The sequence below is a fragment of the Mesoplodon mirus genome, assembly GCF_964341445.2.
Source record: "Mesoplodon mirus genome assembly, chromosome: 19".
Classification (NCBI taxonomy): domain Eukaryota; kingdom Metazoa; phylum Chordata; class Mammalia; order Artiodactyla; family Ziphiidae; genus Mesoplodon; species Mesoplodon mirus.
In genome coordinates, this window is record NC_138995.1 from 37177820 (window position 1) to 37197559 (window position 19740).

General features: G+C 36.9%; 1 protein-coding gene across 2 annotated transcripts in view; it reads left to right on the plus strand.

Moving 5' to 3' along the window:
• The window catches only part of VPS35 (VPS35 retromer complex component), a 33591-nt gene that overhangs the window by 3068 nt on the left and 10783 nt on the right, over positions 1 to 19740 (plus strand). The window contains exons 1-8 of one of the 2 annotated variants that reach the window (XM_082607749.1): positions 602 to 673; positions 5156 to 5254; positions 6589 to 6685; positions 7800 to 7923; positions 8416 to 8598; positions 10135 to 10348; positions 11567 to 11650; positions 18227 to 18336. In XM_082607749.1, coding sequence (XP_082463875.1) covers positions 617 to 673; positions 5156 to 5254; positions 6589 to 6685; positions 7800 to 7923; positions 8416 to 8598; positions 10135 to 10348; positions 11567 to 11650; positions 18227 to 18336 — 968 coding nt within the window. In that variant the 5' untranslated portion in view covers positions 602 to 616. Of the gene's footprint in view, positions 1 to 601; positions 674 to 5155; positions 5255 to 6588; positions 6686 to 7799; positions 7924 to 8415; positions 8599 to 10134; positions 10349 to 11566; positions 11651 to 18226; positions 18337 to 19740 lie in introns of those variants that run through there. The other variant, XM_082607750.1, reaches the window with a different exon arrangement.

The window sequence follows — 19740 nt, forward strand, 5'->3', positions numbered from 1 at the left end:
CTAAGCCCGTGTGGCACAACTGCTGAGCCCACGTGCCACAACTACTGAAACCCGCGCACGTAGAGCCCGTGCTCCGCAACAAGAGAAACCACCGCAATGAGAAGCCCGCGCACTGCAACGAAGAGTAGCCCCTGCTCGTCACAACTAGAGAAAGCCCGCGCACAGCAATGAAGACCCAATGCAGCCAAATAAATAAATAAGTAGAATAGAATAGCCATTTGTATAATAACTACATTGTCTTACAAGTAATATGTAAAAATACGTTAATATAGCTTTATCTCTTCATTTGTAGCCTATAATAAGTCTGTAATTTTCTACATTGTGTATATATATGTTTCTATTAATTTTAAACCCCATTGATACAAAATAGAAAAATTTTGCCAATTTGTTTACAGATTACTGAATCTGGTCATTTCTATACAAGTATTTTTGAATTGCTTGTAATCTCTTTATAACCACAGTTTTATTTGCTATATAATTATACACAATAGCCAAAAGGTAGAAGCAACCCAAATATCTATCAACAGACAAACGGATAAACAGAATGGTATATACACATGATGAAGTATTATTTAGCTTTAAAAAGAAGGAAATTTTGACATATGCTACAGCATGGATGAGCCTTGAAGATATTATGCCAAGTGAAATAAGCTGGATACAAAAGGGCAATATGGTATGATTCCACTTATATGAGGTCAAACTCCTAGAGAGAAGTCAGACTCCTAGAGAAAAAAAGTAAAGTGGTGGTTGCCTGGAGTGCAAGTCGGGGGATGGGGAGTTACTGCTTAATGGGCACAGAATTTCCTTTTGGAAAGGTGAAAAAGTTCTGGAGATAGATGGTGGCAATGGCTGTAAAACGACGTAAATGTGCTTAATGCTACCGAACCGCACACTTAAAAATGGTTAAAATGGCAAATTTTATGTTATATGTGTTTTACCACACTAAAAATTATAAAAATTTCCTGATGTATCACTACTTATCTCTAAGTTGGCCATCTGAACCTAGTGAAATCCATTGATTCTAATAATTGTTAAATCTATTGCATCCAGAGTTTAGAGCCAGAAAACCCAAACCATAGCTTGGTCTCCCTGAAGTTTTCAGATGGCTAGACTGTGATGAACAGTGAATTTCATGAAGTCAGAATTCTTAAATGCTCATGTTCTCCTTGCCAACATTTTACACTAATAGTTCTGTTGCATAAATTGATGTTCAGTTTAAAAGATACACAACTTTTTCTCTGAAATTTATTTATGCTTATGAAGAAGTATGGTCATAGGGAAACTCAGTTTACTAGAGTTTGCCACAGGAAAAGATAGAGAGATGCTTGGCATTGCTTATTGTTCAATTAATTTTTTCCTCTTTCCAAAATTAGACCAAGAAAATATTCTGTTTTTATAAATGATTCTAGTTCAGAAGTGGGTTTTATGTGCTTTTTGTTAATCTCGAAATTAAGTGTTGTTTTGATTGTCTCTGATAATGGAGCAGACCAGATTTAACTTTCATGTTTATAAGTAAGTGCTTGCCTTCTTCCATCTTCCTAGTTCATTGTGTAAGAGGCATTCTCCCTCTAGTCATTTTTCTTTTTTATTAAGGTAGAATTCACATAAAATTGACCATTTTAAAGCGAACAATTCAGTGACATTTCGTACATTAACAATGCTGTATGACTAGCATCTCTGTCTAGTTTCAAAACATTTTTATCACCCGAAAAGGAAACCCTGTACTCATTAAGCAGTTACTCATCCAGTCTCCCTCCTGGTAACCACCAGTCTGCTTTTTGTTTCTATGGATGATTTACCTGTTCTGGATGCAAGCTTACTTCGTTTTATTGTGCTTTTGCTTTACTGCATTTAAATAAATTTTTTTTTTTTTAACAAATTGAAGGTTTGTGGGAACCCTGCAGCTAGAAAGTCTTTTGGTGCCATTTTTCCAACAGCATTTGCTTACTTCGTGTCTTTGTGTCACATTTTAGTAATTCTTGCAATATTTCAAACTTTTTCATTATTATATTTGTTCTGGTGATTAGTGATCTTTGATATTACAATTGTAATTGTTGTGGGGTGACACGAACTGTGCCTATATGAGTGGGCAAACTTAATTGATAAATGTGTGTGTTCTGACTGCCCCCCGACTGGCTGTTCCCCGTTACTCTCCCTCTCCTTGAGCCTCCCTATTCCCTGAGATACAACAATATTGAAATTAGGCCAATTAATAGCCCTACAATGGCCTCTAAGTGTTCAAGTGAAAGGAAGGGTTGCACGTTCTCACTGTAAATCAAAAGCTAGAAATGATTAAGCTCGGTGAGGAAGGCATGTCAAAAGCTCAGCCTCTTGCACCAGTTAGCCAAGCTGGGAATGGAAAGGAAAAGTTCTTGAAGGAAATTAAAAGTCCTACTCCAGTGAACACATGAATGATAAGAAGGCACAACAGCCTTATGGTTGATACGCAGAAAGTTTTAGTGGTCTGGATAGATGATCAGACCAGCCACCACATTTCCTTAAGCCAAAGCCTAAACCATAGCAAGCTCTCTCTTCAGTTCTTTGAAGGCTGAGAGAGGTTAAGGAAGCTGCAGAAGAAAAGTTTGAAGCTAGCAGAGGTTGGTTCATGAGGTTTATGGAAAGAAGCCATTTCTATACCATAAAAATGCAAGGTGAAGCTGCAAGTGGTGATGTAGAAGCTGTAATAAGTTATCCAGAAAGTCTAGATAAGACAATTAATGATGGTGGCTACACTAAACAACAGATTTTCAATGTAGACAAAACTCTCACAGCTAGAGAGGAGAAGTCAACGTCTGGCTTCAGGAACAGGCTGACCCTCTTGTTAGGGGCTAATGCAGCTGATGGATTTAAGTTGAAGCTGATACTCATTTACCATTCCTAAAATCCTAGGGTCCTTGTGAATTATGGGCCTGTGCCCATAAATGGAAAAACAAAGCTTGGATGACAGCACATCAGTTTACAACATAATTTACTTAATGTTTTAAGCTCACTGTTGAGACCTAGTGCTCAGGAAAAAAGGATTCCTTCCAAAATATTAATGCTCATTGACAATGCACCTGGTCACCCAAGAGCTCTGATGAAGATGTACAGTGAGATTAATACTGTTTTCACGCCAGCTAACACAACATCCATTCTGTAGCCAACAGATCAAGGAGTTATTTTGAATTTCAAGTCTTGTTAATTTAAGAAATATATTTCATAAGGCTATAGCTGCCATAGTTAGTGATTCCTTTGGTGGATCTGGATAAAGTAAAGCCATTAAGAATATTTGTGATTCATGGGAAGAGGTCAAAATATCAACATACACAGGAGTTTGGAGGAAGCTGATTCTAATCCTCATGGATGACCTTGATTGGTTTAAGACTTCAGTGGAGGAAGTAACTGAAGATGTGGAAATAGCAAGAGAACTAGAATTAGAAGTAGAGCCTGAAGATGTGACTGAATTGCTGTAATCTCATGATCAAACTAACAGATGAGGAGTTGCTTCTTATGGATGAATAAAGAAAGTGGTTTCTGGAGATGGAATCTACTCCTGGTGAAGATACTGTGAAGATTGTTGAAATGACAATAAAGGATTTAGAATATTACATAAACTTAGTTGATAAAGCAGGGCAGGGTTTGAGAGAACTAACTCCAATTTTGAAAGAAGTTCTACTATGGGTAAAATGGTGTCAAACAGCATTACATGCTACCGAGAAATCGTTCATGAAAGGAAGAGCCAGTCGCTGAGGCAGACTTCATTGTTGTCTTATTTTAAGAAGTCGCCACCCACCCTAGCCTTCACCCTAATCAGTCAGCAGCATCAACATCAATGTAAGACCCTACACCAGCATAAAGAGAATGACCGAAGGCTCAGATAATGGGTAGCAGTTTTTAGCAATAAGTTATTTTTAAATTAAGGTATATACATTGTTTACTTAGACATAATGCTATCGCACACTTAATAGACTACAGTACAGTGTAAACATAACTTGTACACGCTGTGAAACCAAAAAGTTTGTGTGACTCACTTTATTGCAATATTTGCTTTATTGCTGTGGTCTGGAACTGAATGTGCAATATCTCTGAGGTATGCCTGTATTTCATATCAGTGGAGTCTTACAATATGTGGTCTTCCGTGTCTGGTTTCTTTCACTTAGCATAATGTTTTCTAGGTTAGTTCACGTAGCATGTATCAATACTTCACTCCTTATGATTGAGTAACATTCCTTATATGTATATAACACAATTTGTTTATCCACTCATCTGTTGATCCTTTAGTCATTTTTTATTAAAAACATAATCTAAAACCAGCTTATTCATTCGTACAGTGAACATTTATTAAGCATCCATTATGTGTCAGGCAATGTGTTGGGTCCCAAGGATGTAAAAATGGCCATCATTTATAATTATAATGTGATACCTGCTGTAGTAGAGGTGTAACACAGTGTTTATACAACATACGGGGTGGAGTGGTTAACACTGCTTGACAGGTGGATCTAATTCATCTTGCAAGCAGATTTTTCTGATGGCAAAGAGAAGACTATATAGATGTATTTCCTTCATTATAACTGTAGATCTCTATATTTGAAATGATAAGGTAGGTTCTTGAGGAGAGTACTCTTTATGGTGTTCTACTACAGGTCACTGACAATAATTTTAGCTATTTTATTTCTAAGCTGTTTAGTCCCTCGTTGTATATTACCTAAGGGGATAAGTGTTCTCATAAACTAGTTCCTTGGTCTGCCTAAGAATAGACCAAGATGCAGATGAGAGGCTTTTAGAGATTTGGGTTAGACTATACTTACCACCACAGATTGGTTATGTTCCAGTTGAATTCAGAGTGTATTAGCAGAACATAGGCAGCCATAAACTACCACCTTATATTTCTTTGAAGCCAACCTGCTACAGGAATGTCGAGTCAGTTTCTGAGAAGAAGTTCTCTGTACATATTACTTTTCTCCTTCAGCAATCTTATGCTATTAACTTCAGTGATGGCACAGCTCTCTGTTCAGTTGTCAAAAGTTGATAAATTAGTTTGAGATGTAGAACTGGAATGAGTCTTATATGAAAGCCTTGGAAATATAAAGTATGGTGGGAAATATAGAAAGAACAGATTTACTAGGAGAGAGTGCTAATGAGACATTAATGGGAGGTTTTTAAAAAATTTTTTCAGCCTACAACACAGCAGTCACCTCAGGATGAGCAGGAAAAGCTCTTGGATGAAGCCATACAGGCTGTGAAGGTCCAGTCATTCCAGATGAAGAGATGCCTGGTAAGAAGGACAGTTGCAGTCTGTGTATTCCTAAGAACGCATATGCAGTGTTCTCTAAAGTTGTATACTCTAAAGTGTATACTGCACTACTGCTTCTGGTAAATCTAATCTTCAGTCCCACTTCCCTCAAGCACTGCTTGGAGCAGTTTCAACAGATAGCCCTGTTGAAATATTGACTTACCATTATATTTATGTTTTGAGATTGTCTGTCTTCCCTACCAGAATGTAAGCTCCATGAGGACGAGAGACCCTGACTCCTATTTACACGTCACTATATTATCACCATACCCTATCTCACCTGAATTACTAGGCTCATTAGTTCTGTACCTCAGAACTGAGGAGTATTTGACATATAATCATTGCTTAATAAATATTGGTTGAACAAATGGATTTAAATGCTTTCCATTTGAATTATTCAGCTTTTCCCCCTTATCTTGAAGGCTTTTATTTTTGTCCTGAATAGATACATTTTTTGCAGGAACTACCTTAAAAATTAGACCTATTTATATATTTTCATACTCTGAAAGGGTAGGAGATTATCTGTGTAGAAACTATAAATTCTCTGGATTAAAATTTAAGAAATGGAACCAAATAGGCTAGTACTTCAAGTTGTAAGTTGCTGTGTTGATGATGATAATAATATCTTGCCTTTGTAAAGTGTCTTAGAGTTTCTAAAACTTAGTAATATGCTCTTTTAACCAGTTGTATCATTGTATTGCTTTTCTCGCAAACCAATTTGTAAAAACAAAACTCTTGGAATGGAGAAAATTGGTGAGCGTGGAGCTTGCTATTGCTTGCTTCTGTCTTTTTCTGTGTATGAATAGTGTTTCCTCTATCTAAAGGAATTGTCTGCATTTATGTGTTAAGTGGGACACATGGACATTTGTAAGGAGGAAAGCATGCTTAAAGGAGTAGTCATTCCAGACATCTCTGAAGAGTATTTAACCTATGACCAAACCATTGTCAGAATAGTATCTTGCTTCAAAAGAATCAGTATGCCAGTTTTGTTGATTGCAGGTAAAATATGAATTGGTGGAGTTATAGTTTCAGAGTTGCTAGGGGTTGTAAAGACAAGTTATTGCCAGGAAGCTTGCAGCCCTCGATAAATTAGATTTGCTAAGCTTTGCAGCCCTGGTGAGGAATTATGTATCTTATTCTTTACAGTAAAGAGAAGGCAGGGTGAAACTAAGCTTGATTTTTATGTGATTAAAATAATTTAGGTGCTGTATACTTATAAAACTGTGTAACAGATCCTTGGTGAAAGAGTTTATATAACCAAGTTAAATGTTTATTTAAATTAAGCATTCTCACCAATTCTCTTGGTATTTCTGTAGGACAAAAACAAGCTTATGGATGCTCTGAAACATGCTTCTAATATGCTTGGTGAACTCCGGACTTCTATGTTATCACCAAAGAGCTACTATGAACTTTGTATCTTTTGAATGTTGAAGAATGAACATTTTGATCATACTTTTTTCTCGATAAGGCCATATTTTGTTTGTTCCTTAAGTTTTTCTGAAGTTGTGTTATTTTCTTAACCAAATAGTACTCCTTCTCCATGCAGATGTGCTCAGTGAGAAAAAGAAAAACTTAGTATCGGAAACCCTTTTTCTATGCTTAATTTCAAGTGGATTGTTGTTACATCTCAATTTTCAGACTCTCATGAAGGTTATTGAAAGTATTAGACAACTGGTTCTTTTTTTTTTTTTTTAATTTGTTTTGGGCTGTGCTGGGTCTTCGTTGCTGTGCACGGACTTTCTCTATTTTCGGCGAGCAGGGGCTACTCTTCATCGCGGTGCGCAGGCTTCTCATTGCAGTGGCTTCTCTTGTTGTGGAGCACAGGCTCTAGGCTTGCAGGCTTCAGTAGTTGTAGCACGCTGGCTCAGTAGTTGTGGCTCACAGGCTCCAGAGCACAGGCTCAGTAGTTGTGGCGCACGGGCTTAGTTCCTCCGTGGCACGTGGGATCTTCCTGGACCAGGGCTCGAACCCGTGTCCCCTGCATTGGCAGGTGGATTCTTAACTACTGCGCCACCAGAGAAGTCCCTAGGCAGTTGGTTCTTTAATGCTAAAATTTTGTCATGCAGGACTCCGAAATGGAAAGGAAATCAATGCTTTGCCATTTCAAAACCCTTTAGTAGTCTGACAGGCAATCTTGTTTTTGTTGCCTTGGTTTACCAGACATCTTTTAAAACCCTCATTTTAAAGTAGGGAAAGCCCAGAAGAAATTCTGTCTTTACTTAATTTAAAAATGCTCTCATACATGACTAACATTTAAGAAATTTGCCCAATATGGTAGTTCCCTGGTGGCCTAGTGATTACGATTCTAGGTTTTCACTGCCGTGGCCCAGGTTCAGTCCCTCGTTGGGGAACTAAGATCCCACAAGCTGCGTGGTGTGGCCAAAAAATAAAAAATAAATAAAAAAAGAAATGGCAATATGAAAAAAAAGAAAAAAAAAGAAATTTGCCCAATAATTTAATGACTCCAACAAGTTGAAGAGTATTGCTTAGGTTGACTTAGCTTTGAATCCTTAATGATAATTAAAAGATATGGCTATTTCTGATGAACTACACTACTTGGAAGTTTACCTGACAGATGAGTTTGCTAAAGGAAGAAAAGTGGCAGATCTCTATGAACTTGTACAGTATGCTGGAAACATTATCCCAAGGCTGTAAGTTATTAAGACTCTGAGGGCTTTTATATCTACATTTCCTACTTTATGTTATATCCTTTAAAATCAGCAGCTTTTTTAAACCAAGTTTAAGGTTATTTAATTTCTTAACGAATAGAGGTTAACATTTTGATAGTGATTAAGGTTTTAGAGTATAATTAGTTTTACTTTTTATAGATTATTGAGGAACTTTGGAAATAGAAAAAATGGACATATTTTGTTTAATTTCTTGACTACTAGAAAAATTAATATAATGACAATTATAAGAGACCTAATGTGTTTAAAGGTGATGATATTTATATATAAAAATGGAGGGGTGTCAGTAAACAGTTATATTTTAAATCAAATGATATTTTCTTCATTGTGCAGGAGAAAACCTGCTCCCTGTCTTGTTTTTTTTTAATGTTTGTATATGCTATGTTTGAATATAATCAAATTCTTGACTTGAGTATTTTATATTTCTAATCTAATGTTGCCTCATAATTCTTCTAGTTATCTGTTGATCACAGTTGGAGTTGTATATGTCAAGTCATTTCCTCAGTCCAGGAAAGATATTTTGAAAGATTTGGTAGAAATGTGCCGAGGTGTGCAGCACCCCTTGAGAGGTCTATTTCTTCGAAATTATCTACTTCAGTGTACCAGAAACATCTTACCTGATGAAGGAGAGCCAACAGAGTAAGTGCTTTTCTTTCTTGATTTAATTGTAGTATTTTTTTGTTGTAAAACATACAAAAAGTATAGAAAAGTATATAGAATAAAATAAATATCAATAATTCTCCTGCCCAGAGTCAGCCACTGGTAGCATTTTTTTTTTTTTTTTTTTTTTTTTGCGGTACGTGGGCCTCTCACTGTTGTGGCCTCTCCCGTTGTGTAGCACAAGCTCCAGATGCGCAGGCTCAGCGGCCATGGTTCACGGGCCCAGCTGCTCCGCGGCATGTGGGATCTTCCCGGACCAGGGCACGAACCCGTGTCCCCTGTATCGGCAGGCAGACTCTCAACCACTGTGCCACCAGGGAAGCCCCACTGGTAGCATTTTGTGTATAGATTTCCTTTGAGACACAGAACTCCTCAATATATGTGGTGTGATACAAAATGTACTGTTACGAAAATTATGTGTGGATTATTAATACCTGCTTTTTTCATGCAACATAATTGAGAGCATTTTTTCATTCCATCAGATATTCTTTGAAAATGTGACTTTTTAAATGAGTTACATTTTGAAAATGGTATTTGTGATAAAATAATGAAATATGCTTAACTTTTTCTATGAGCTAGACAGTTTTCATATTGTCTCTTGAATGTCTGTCAGTTTTTATAATTTGTCAACTTCTAGTTACCCCAGAGTATTAGTGATTTTAATTATCTGTGCACACAAATTAGATATTAACTCCAAAACAGAAAACAAAAAGCCATTCAGAGAGAGCCCTATCTCTTATGTGAGCAGTATTCCAGCATCCGAGTCCATTGTGCTTTTATCCCACAAAAAGGGTAGATGGTCAGCCTGCTGTGGTCTCATCCAACTGGGTGTATTATTCATGAGACACATTCCCTTGATTGAGGAACTTAATTCCCTTTTTCTAAAGTTTATTCATTTAATTCTAATGTGTATATTTTAGTGGTTCTTAGTATATCTGCATCATTTCCTTTTCAAAAGAAAAACTTTAATAAAAATTTAACTAATGCACAAGACAAAAAGTTTAAATGGTATAGAAAAGATAAAAATTTAACGGTGTAGAGAAGATGGTGAGGTTATTTGCTTTATTATGATTTGACTCAGTTTTGAGCATTTAATTAGGCAATCAGCAAAAAATTTTGAAAACTACTAAGTTCCCCATCTTAGGAGATGTAAAAATAAGGAGGAAATACTTGGTATCTTCCCTTGCAGAGCTTACAAAGCTTATACTCCAATTGAAAACATAAAATATTCAACAATAAAATGATGAGATAACAGTGACACTTGTAAGTGTCAATGTTTTTAGGCCTTTTGAATTAATGGAATACAATTCCAAGAACAAGTTTAGTTGGCCCAGGAAAGGGAGTGGCGGGGGGAAGCGTTTTGTCCCTTTACACTTGAACTGTGTCCTCTCCCTAATATTTTTTTCTCTTGAGTCTGTTCCCTTTGAAATTGAGCACTAAGCCAGTGAGCTTGAAAGTGTCTTTCATAATTTTCCTATAATTTAAATTCCTATAATTTTTTCCATTTCTTTGCAGTGAAGAAACAACTGGTGATATCAGTGATTCCATGGATTTTGTACTACTCAACTTTGCAGAAATGAACAAGCTCTGGGTTCGAATGCAACATCAGGGACATAGCCGAGATAGAGAAAAAAGAGAACGAGAAAGACAAGAACTAAGAATTTTAGTGGGAACAAATTTGGTGCGCCTCAGTCAGTTGGAAGGTGTAAATGTGGAACGTTACAAACAGGTTTATATCTTTTTACTTCTCATCTTTTCTTATGTTGTGAGATGTAAATTGAAGTCTGATTTTTAAATTTTTTTTTTTTTTTTTTTTTTTTTTTGCGGTACACGGGCCTCTCACTGCTGTGGCCTCTCCTGCCATGGAGCACAGGCTCCGGATGTGCAGGCTCAGCGGCCATGGCTCACGGGCCTAGCCTCTCCGTGGTATGTGGGATCTTCCCAGACCAGGACACGAACCTGCATCCCCTGCATCGGCAGGCGGACTCTCAACCACTGCGCCACCAGGGAAGCCCTAAAATTGAAATATTTTTAAAAATAATATTACACTGAAAACCATTGACAATCAAAGAAGACTTAAATAAACTAAAAGATATATATTTTGAGTCTGTGCTTGTGGTTTGGAAGACTCAATGTTAACAAGATACCAATTTTCTTTAAATTGAGATTTAGTTTATTTTAACTATAGATTTACTCTAAAGCTACAATAAGATAATGTGGTATTGGTGAAAGGGATAAACACATACATCAGTGGAGAATAAATCAGGAATTAGCAAACCTTTTCTATAAAGGACCAGATAGTACATATTTTTGGTTTTGCAAGCCATATAGTTTGCAGCTACTAAATTCTGCCAATGTAGTGCAAAAGCAGGGAAATACAATGTGGAAACAATGTACAAAAATGGGCATTAAACTAGATTTGCTGACCCCTAGAAGAGATGATCCAGAATAGATCCACATGTATATATAATCAACTATTGTTGATAAGGGTGCAAAGGCAACCTTTTCAACAAGTGATTCTGCAACAATTGGACATCTGTATGCAAACAAAGCCTCTGAACTGCAACCCATTCTCATGTAGAGAAGCTAAAAATAATTGATCAAAGTCATAAGTGTGAAATTTGCAACTATGAAACTTTTAGAAGAAAACACGAAGGAAATATTTGTAACCTTGAATTACATAAAGCTTTCCTAGGACACAAAAAGGACAAACCATAAAAGAAAAAAAACTGATGACATGGACTTTTGGCTTTTATAAAATAGAAACCCAGAATTTTTTATTTAAAAATTCTGTAAAATTTCAAAGTTTAGTCTAGAGATAAAGTATAGGTCAGAAAAATCTAAAATATGATTTTTAAACTACTAGCTCAAATGTGTTATTAGAGGAGTGACTTAGGATTTTGAAAATAATTTTTTAACTCCTAAAATTTTTTTTTTCTCTTTTCAGATTGTTTTGACTGGCATATTGGAGCAAGTTGTGAATTGCAGAGATGCTTTGGCTCAAGAATATCTCATGGAGTGTATTATTCAGGTAGGTGAGAACATTTCAGGGTATTAAAGAACTCATTATATATTTCATTAATTTTCATTGTTTTGGAAAAAAATCTTGATTGAAGAGAAATTAAACTTTCCTGAATAAATCCCTTTCTCCTATTAATGTAACAACTTGGTCTTTGTATTGATGTCTTTTTCTCCCCAAAATGTAGGAAAGATTAATCTCCAAGTTTTCTAGGTATCGTTAGTTTTAGTTTAATTGTAGGTGTACTTTGGAATTGGTTCAAGATGGTGGAGTAGAAGTACTTGCGCTCACCCCCTTTTGCGAGAGCACCAGAATCACAACTCACTGCTGAACGATCATTGACAGGAAGCCACCGGAACTCACCAAAAAGCATACCCCACATTCCAAAGACTCCTGCCGCAATGAGACAGTAGGAGGGGCACAATCATGATAAAATCAATCCTGTAACCACTGGATGGGTGACTCACAAACTGGAGAACAATTATACCTCAAAAGTCCACCCACTGGAGTGAAGGTTTTGAGCCCCACCTCAGGCTTCCCAACCTGGGGGTCTGGCAAAGTGAGGAGAAATCCCCAGAGAATCAGACTTTGAAGGCCAGTGGGGTTTGACTGCAGGACTTTGACAGGAATGGGGGGAACAGAGACTGTACTCTTAGAGGGCACACACAAAGTACTGTGTGCACCAGGACCAAGGGGGAAGGAGCAGTGACACCACAGGAGACTGAACCAGACCTACCTGATAGTGTTGGAGGGTCTCCTACAGAGGCAGTGGGTGGCTGTGGCTCACTGCAGGGACAAGGACACTGGCAGCAGAAGTTCTGGGAAGTACTTCTTGGCATGAGTCCTCCCAGATTCCATCATTAGCCCCACCAAAGAGCCTTGTAGGCTCCAGTGTTGGATTGCCTCAGGCAAAACAACCAACAGGGAGGGAACTCAGCCTCACCCATTAGCAGACAAGCAGATTAAACTTTTCCTGAGCTCTGCCTACCAGAGCAACACCCAGCTCTACCCACCACCAGTCCCTCCTAACAGGGAGGTTGCACAAGCCTCTTAGAGAGCCTCATACACCAGAGGGCAGATAGCAGAAGAAAGAAGAACTACAGGCTTGCAGCTTGCCGAATGAAAACTACAATCACAGAGAGATAGACAAAATGAAAAGGCAGAGGACTGTGTCCCAGATGAAGGAACAAGATAAAACCCTGGAAAAACAACTAAATGAAGTGGAGATAGGCAACCTTCCAGAAAAAGAATTCCGGATAATGATACTGAAGATGATCCAAGACCTCGGAAAAAGAGTGGAGGCAAAGATTGAGAAGATGCAAGAAATGTTTAACAAAGACCTAGAAGAATTAACGAACTAACAAACAGATGAACAATACAATAACTGAAATGAAAAATACATTAGAAGAAATCAATAGCAGAATAACTGAGGCAGAGAAGAATGGGTAAGTGACCTGAAGACAATGGTAGAAATCATTGCGGCGAAAGAGAATAAAGAAAAAAGAATGAAAAGAAATGAAGACAGCCTAAGAGACCTCTGGGACAACATTAAACGCACCAACATTGGCATTATAGGGGTCCCAGAAGGAGAAGAGAGAAAGAAAGGACCTGAGAAAATATTTGAAGAGATTATAGTCGAAAACTTCCCTAACATGGGAAAGGAAATAGCCATCCAAGTCCAGAAAGTGCAGAGAGTCCCATATAGGATAAACCCAAGGAGAAACACTCTGAGACGCATAGTAATCAAATTGACAAAGATAAGGACAAAGAAAAATTATTAAAAGGAACAAGGGAAAAATGGCAACATACAAGGAAACTCCCATAAAGTTAACAGCTGATTTCTCAGCAGAAACTCTGCAAGCCAGAAGGGAGTGGCATGATATATTAAAAGTGATGAAAGGGAAGAGCCTACAATACAGAATACTCTACCCAGCAAGGATCTTATTCAGATTTGATGGAGAAATCAAAAGCTTTACAGACAAGCAAAAGCTAAGAGAACTCAGCACCACCAAACCAGCTCTACAACAAATGCTAAAGAAACTTCTCTAAGTGGGAAACACAAGAGTAGAAAAGGACCTACAAAAACAAACCCCAAACATTTAAGAAAATGGTAATAGGAACATATATATCGATAATTACCTTAAATGTGAATGGGTTAAATGCTCCAACCAAAAGATACAGACTGGCTGAATGGATACATAAACAAGACCATATGTATGCTGTCTACAAGAGACCCACTTCAGACCTAGGGACACGTACAGACTGAAAGGAGGGGATGGAAAAAGATACTCCATGCAAATGGAAATCAAAAGAAGCTGGAGTAGCAATACTCATATCAGATAAGATAGATTTTAAAATAAAGACTGTTACAAGAGATAAGGAAGGACCCTACATTAATGATCAAAGGATCAATCCAAGAAGAAAACATAACAATTATAAATATTTATGCACCCAACATAGGAGCACCTCAATACATAAGGCAAATGCTAACAGTGATAAAAGGGGAAATCAACAGTAACACAGTAATACTGGCAGACTGTAACAGCCCACTTACACCAATAGAGAGATCATCCAGACAGAAAATAAATAATAAACACAAGCTTTAAATGACAAAATAGACCAGATAGACTTAATTGATTTTTATAGGACATTCTACCCAAAAGTAGAAGAACACACTTTTTTCTCAAGTGCACACGGAACGTTCTCCAGAATAGATCACATCTTGGGTCAAAAATCAAGCCTTGGAAAATTTAAGAAAACTGAAATCGTATCAAGCATCTTTACTGACCACAACACTATGAGATTAAAAATCAATTACAGGAAAAAAAAAACTATAAAGCACACAAACACATGGAGGCTAAATAGTGCACTGCTAAATAACCAAGAGATCACTGAAGAAATCAAAGAAGAAATTTAAAAATACCTAGAAACAACTGACAATGAAAACACAATGATCCAAAACCTATGGGACACAGCAAAAGGAGTTCTAAGAGGGAAGTTTACAGCAATTCAAGCCCACCTCAAGAAACAAGAAAATTCTCAAATAAGCAATCTAATCTTACACCTAAAGCAACTAGAAAAAGAAGAACAAACAAAACCCAAAGTTAGTAGAAGGAAAGAAATCATAAAGATCAGAGCAGAAATAAATGAAATAGAAACAAAGAAAACAATAGCAAAGATCTATAAAACTAAAAGCTGGTTCTTTGAGAAGATAAACAAAATTGATAAACCTTTAGCCAGGCTCATCAAGAAAAAGAGGGAGAGGACTCAAATCAATAGAATTAGAAGTGAAAAGGAGAAGTTAACAATGGACACCACAGAAATACAAAGCATTGTAAGAGACTACTACAAGCAACTCTATGCCAATAAAATAGACAACCTGGAAGAAATGGACAAATTCTTAGAAAGATATAACCTTCCAAGACTGAACCAGGAAGGAATAGAAATTATGAACAGACCAATCACAAGTAATGAAATTGAAACTGTGATTAAAATCTTCCAACAAACAGAAGTCCAGGACCATATGGCTTCACAGGTGAATTTTGTCATACATTAAGAGAAGAGCTAACACCCAGTCTTCTCAAACTCTTAATATTGCAGAGGAGGGGACACTTCCAAACTCATTCTATGAGGCCATCCTCACCCTGATACCAAAACCAGACAAAGATACTACAAAAAAAGAAAATTACAGACCAATATCACTGATGAATATAGATGCAAAAATCCACAACAAAATACTAGCAAACAGAATCCAGTAACACATTAAAAGGCTCATACACCATGATCAACTGGGATGCAAGGATTCTACAAGATATGCAAATCAATCAGTGTGACACACCATATTAACAAATTGAAGGATAAAAACAATACGATTATCTCAATAGATGCCGCAAAAGCTTTTGACACAAGTCAACACCCATTTATGATAAAAACTCTCCAGAAAGTGGGCATAGAGGGAACCTATCTCAACATAATAAAGGCCATATATGACAAACCCACAGCAAACGTCATTCTCAATGGTGAAAAACTGAAAGCATTTCCTCTAAGATCAGGAACAAGATAAGGATGTCCACTCTCACCACTGTTATGCAACATAGTTTTGGAAGTCCTAGCCATGGCAATCCAAGAAGAAAAATAAATAAAAGGAATACAAATTGGAAAGGAAAAAGTTACACCATCTCTGCAGGTGACATACTGTATGTAGAAAATCCTAAAGATGCCACCAGGAAACTACTAGAATTAATCAATGAATCTGGTAAAGTTGCCGGACACAAAATTAATACACAGAAATCTCTTGCATTCCTATAAACTAACAGCAAAAGATCAGAAAAAGAAATTAAGGAAACAATCCCATTCACCATTGCAACGAAAAGAATAAAATACCTAGGAAAAACTTACCTAAGGAGGTAAAAGACTATAAGACACTGATGAAAGAAATCAGAGGTGACACAAACAGATGGAGAGATATACCATGTTCTTGAATTGGAAGAATCAATATTGTGAAAATGACTGTACTATGTAAAGCAATCTACAGATTCAATGCAATCCCTATCAAATTACCAATGGCATTTTTTACAGAACTAGAACAAAAAGTCTTAAAATTTGTATGGATATACAAAAGACCCCAAATAGCCAAAACAATTTTGAGAAAAAAAAAATGGAGCTGAAGGAATCAGACTCCCTGACTTCAGACTATACTACAAAGCTACAGTAGTCAAGACAGTTTGGTACCGGCACAAAAACAAAAATATCAATGGAACAGGATAGAAAGCCCAGAGATAAACCCATGCACATATGGTCACGTTATCTTTGATAAAGGAGGCAAAAATACACAATGGAGAAAAGACAGTCTCTTCAATAAGTGGTGCTGGGAAAACTGGACAGCTACATGGAAAAGAATAAAATTAGAACACTTCCTAACACCATACACAAAAATAAACTCAAAATGGATTAAAGACCTAAATGTAAGACTGGACACTATAAAACTCTTAGAGGAAAACACAAGAAGAACACTCTTTGACATAAATCACAGCCAAGATCCTTTTTGACCCACCTCCTAGAGTAATGGAAATAAAAACAAACAAATGGGACCTAATGAAACTTAGCAGCTTTTGCACAGCAAAGGAAACTATAAACAAGACAAAAAGACAGCCTTTAGAATGGGAGAAAATATTTGCAAAGAAATCAGCAAACAAAGATTAATCTCCCAAATACATAAACAGCTCATGCAGCTCAATATCGAAAACACAACCCAATCAAAAAATGGATGGAAGACCTAAATAGACATTTCTCCAAAGAAGACATACAGATGGCCAAGAGGCACATGAAAAGCTGCTCAACATTACTAATTATTAGAGAAATGCAAATCAAAACCACAATGAGGTATCACCTCACACTGGTTAGAACGACCATCATCAGAAAATCTACAAACAGTAAATGCTGGAGAGGGTGTGGAGAAAAGGGAACCCTCTTGCACTGTTGGTGGGAATGTAAATTGATACAGCCACTATGGAGAACAGTATGGAGGTTCCTTAAAAAGCTAAAAATAGAATTACCATGTGACCCAGCAATTCCACTACTGGGCATATACCCAGAGAAAACCATAATTCAAAAAGACACATGCACCGAAATGTTCATTGCACACTATTTACAATAGCCAGGTCATGGAAGCAACCTAAATGCCCATCGACAGACGAATGGATAAAGAAGATGTGGTACATATATACAATGGAATATTACTCAGCTGTAAAAAGGAATGAAATTGGGTCATTTGTAGAGACGTGGATGGACCTAGAGACTGTCATACAGAATGAAGTAAGTCAGAGAAAAACAAATATCGTATATTAATGCATATATGTGTAATCTAGAAAAACGGTACAGATGAACTGGTTTGCAAGGCAGAAACAGAGACACAGATGTAGAGAACAAACATATGGACACTAAGTGGGGGAAGCGGGGGTGTGGGGTTGTGGTGGTGGGATGAATTGGGAGATTGGGATTGACATATGTACAGTAATGTGTATAAAATAGATAACTAATAAGAACCTGCTGTATAGCACAGGGAGCTCTAGTTCGCTGTACAGTAGAAACTAACACAACATTGTAAAACAACTATACCCCAATTAAAAAAAGAAAAAAGGGAAATAAAATAAAGACAGATTTGTTAACACTGCCAGATGGGCCATATTGGAAGCTGGTGCAAAGGAAAAATACTGATCTTCCTTAACTTAAAATTTTGATATTTTGGTTTTTCATTTTTTGGCACTACTGAGTCTCATTTTTCTTACCTGTGAAATGGGACTAACAGAGATCCTTGTAAAATTGTCAGGAGCATTAAATAGATAAATATATATAAACCTGGAAAAAAACTTGTAGATGTACTTTGGTTAATAGAATATTTCTTTCTGGGGTTATGTTTAGAGAGGCTTAAAAGTGATGTATTTGAATTTGGTTTTATAAGATTAAAATGATTTTTTTCCCACAAATATGAACTTTAAATACTAAGTCCAGAATATTGTGTGAAATGCTTTTTCTAATTGATTTTTACTATTTGGTTTTAATAATAATTGAGTATTATTTGATTTTCAGGTTTTCCCTGATGAATTCCACCTTCAAACTTTGAATCCTTTTCTTCGGGCCTGTGCTGAGTTACACCAAAATGTAAATGTGAAAAACATAATCATTGCTTTAATTGATAGGTAAGAATTTCCGACACTGGAGGGCAAATGTTCTGACTTGGGAATAATGAATTTAAAACATTTTTGTGAATTCTTTTTTTCTCTTCTATCTTTATTAATATTTTTGATGTAGTTACACTAGTTCTGTAAGTCTGAGTACTTACTAAGTCCTTGTCTAGCTTACACATGAAATAAGTTTAGCTCTTAATTGTACAGGGGTCATGGAGGTAATATATTTTAATCTATGCATTTAATTGGCATTTAAAGACATTATACAGACCTAAGATGTTATAAATCCAAATTTTATAAATCCAAAGATCACTGAAGAGCAAAACTTGTTTTTTACGATGATGAAAGTATCTTGGGCTTCCCTGGTGGCACAATGGTTAAGAATCTGCCTGCCAATGCAGGGGACACAGATCTGATCACTAGTTCAGGAAGATCCCACATGCCATGGAGCAGCTAAGCCTGTGCGCCACAACTACTGAGCCTGTGCTCTAGAGCCTGTGAGACACAACTACTGGGCCCACGTGCCACAACTACTGAATCCCGTGTGCCTAGAGCCCGTGCTCCGCAATGAGAAGCCACCACAGTGAGAAGCCCGCTCACCACAACGAAGAATAGCCCCCGCTCGCCGCAACTAAAGAAAGCCCACGCACAGCTATGAAGACCCAACACAGCCAAAAATAAATTAATTAATTAAAAAAAAAAAAGAAAGTTATCTTTCAGTGGGAACCAGTTTGATCTGGAGTCTTCTTTATCAAGTAGCCATAAATATAGATGATTAAGAATGTTCAGGTAATCACTGCATCATCACATGTTTTTAAGGAATAATTTTCAAGTATTAAAAACGTTAGTAAATCCTCTTTAAGTTTGACTTCTTTAGCCCTTGGTCTTTGTTAAAAGTATAAAACTCGGCCTTCAATGTTAGCTTTAATGAGTGCCTGCTGGGTGCTAGTACATAGTATGTGTCCTGCTTGTGAGCATACACTCATTGACATTATGAAACCAGAAACCCAAGGGAAGATTTATTTCTGCAAATACTTTTTAATATATTTTAAATATCTAAGTTATTAGTTTTAAAGTCTGAGAATTTATATAGCAGAATTCTCCCAATTGTCAGTCCTGGACATTAAGAATTATAAATTACTTGGGCATGCTCTTTTTTTTTTTTTTTCTTTTTTAAAGCATTTCTCTTTTTTAATTATTTTATTTTTTGACTGCACTATGTGTTAGTTGCGGCATGTGGGATTTTCGTTGAGGCATGCGGGATCTTTTGTTGTGGCACGCGGGCTTCTTTCTAGTTGTGGTATGCGGGTTTTCTCTCTGTAGTTGTGGCGCGCGGGCTTCTTTCTAGTTGTGGTACACGGGTTTTCTCTCTCTTGTTGTGGCATGTGGGCTCCAAGGCTCATGGGCTCTGTAGTT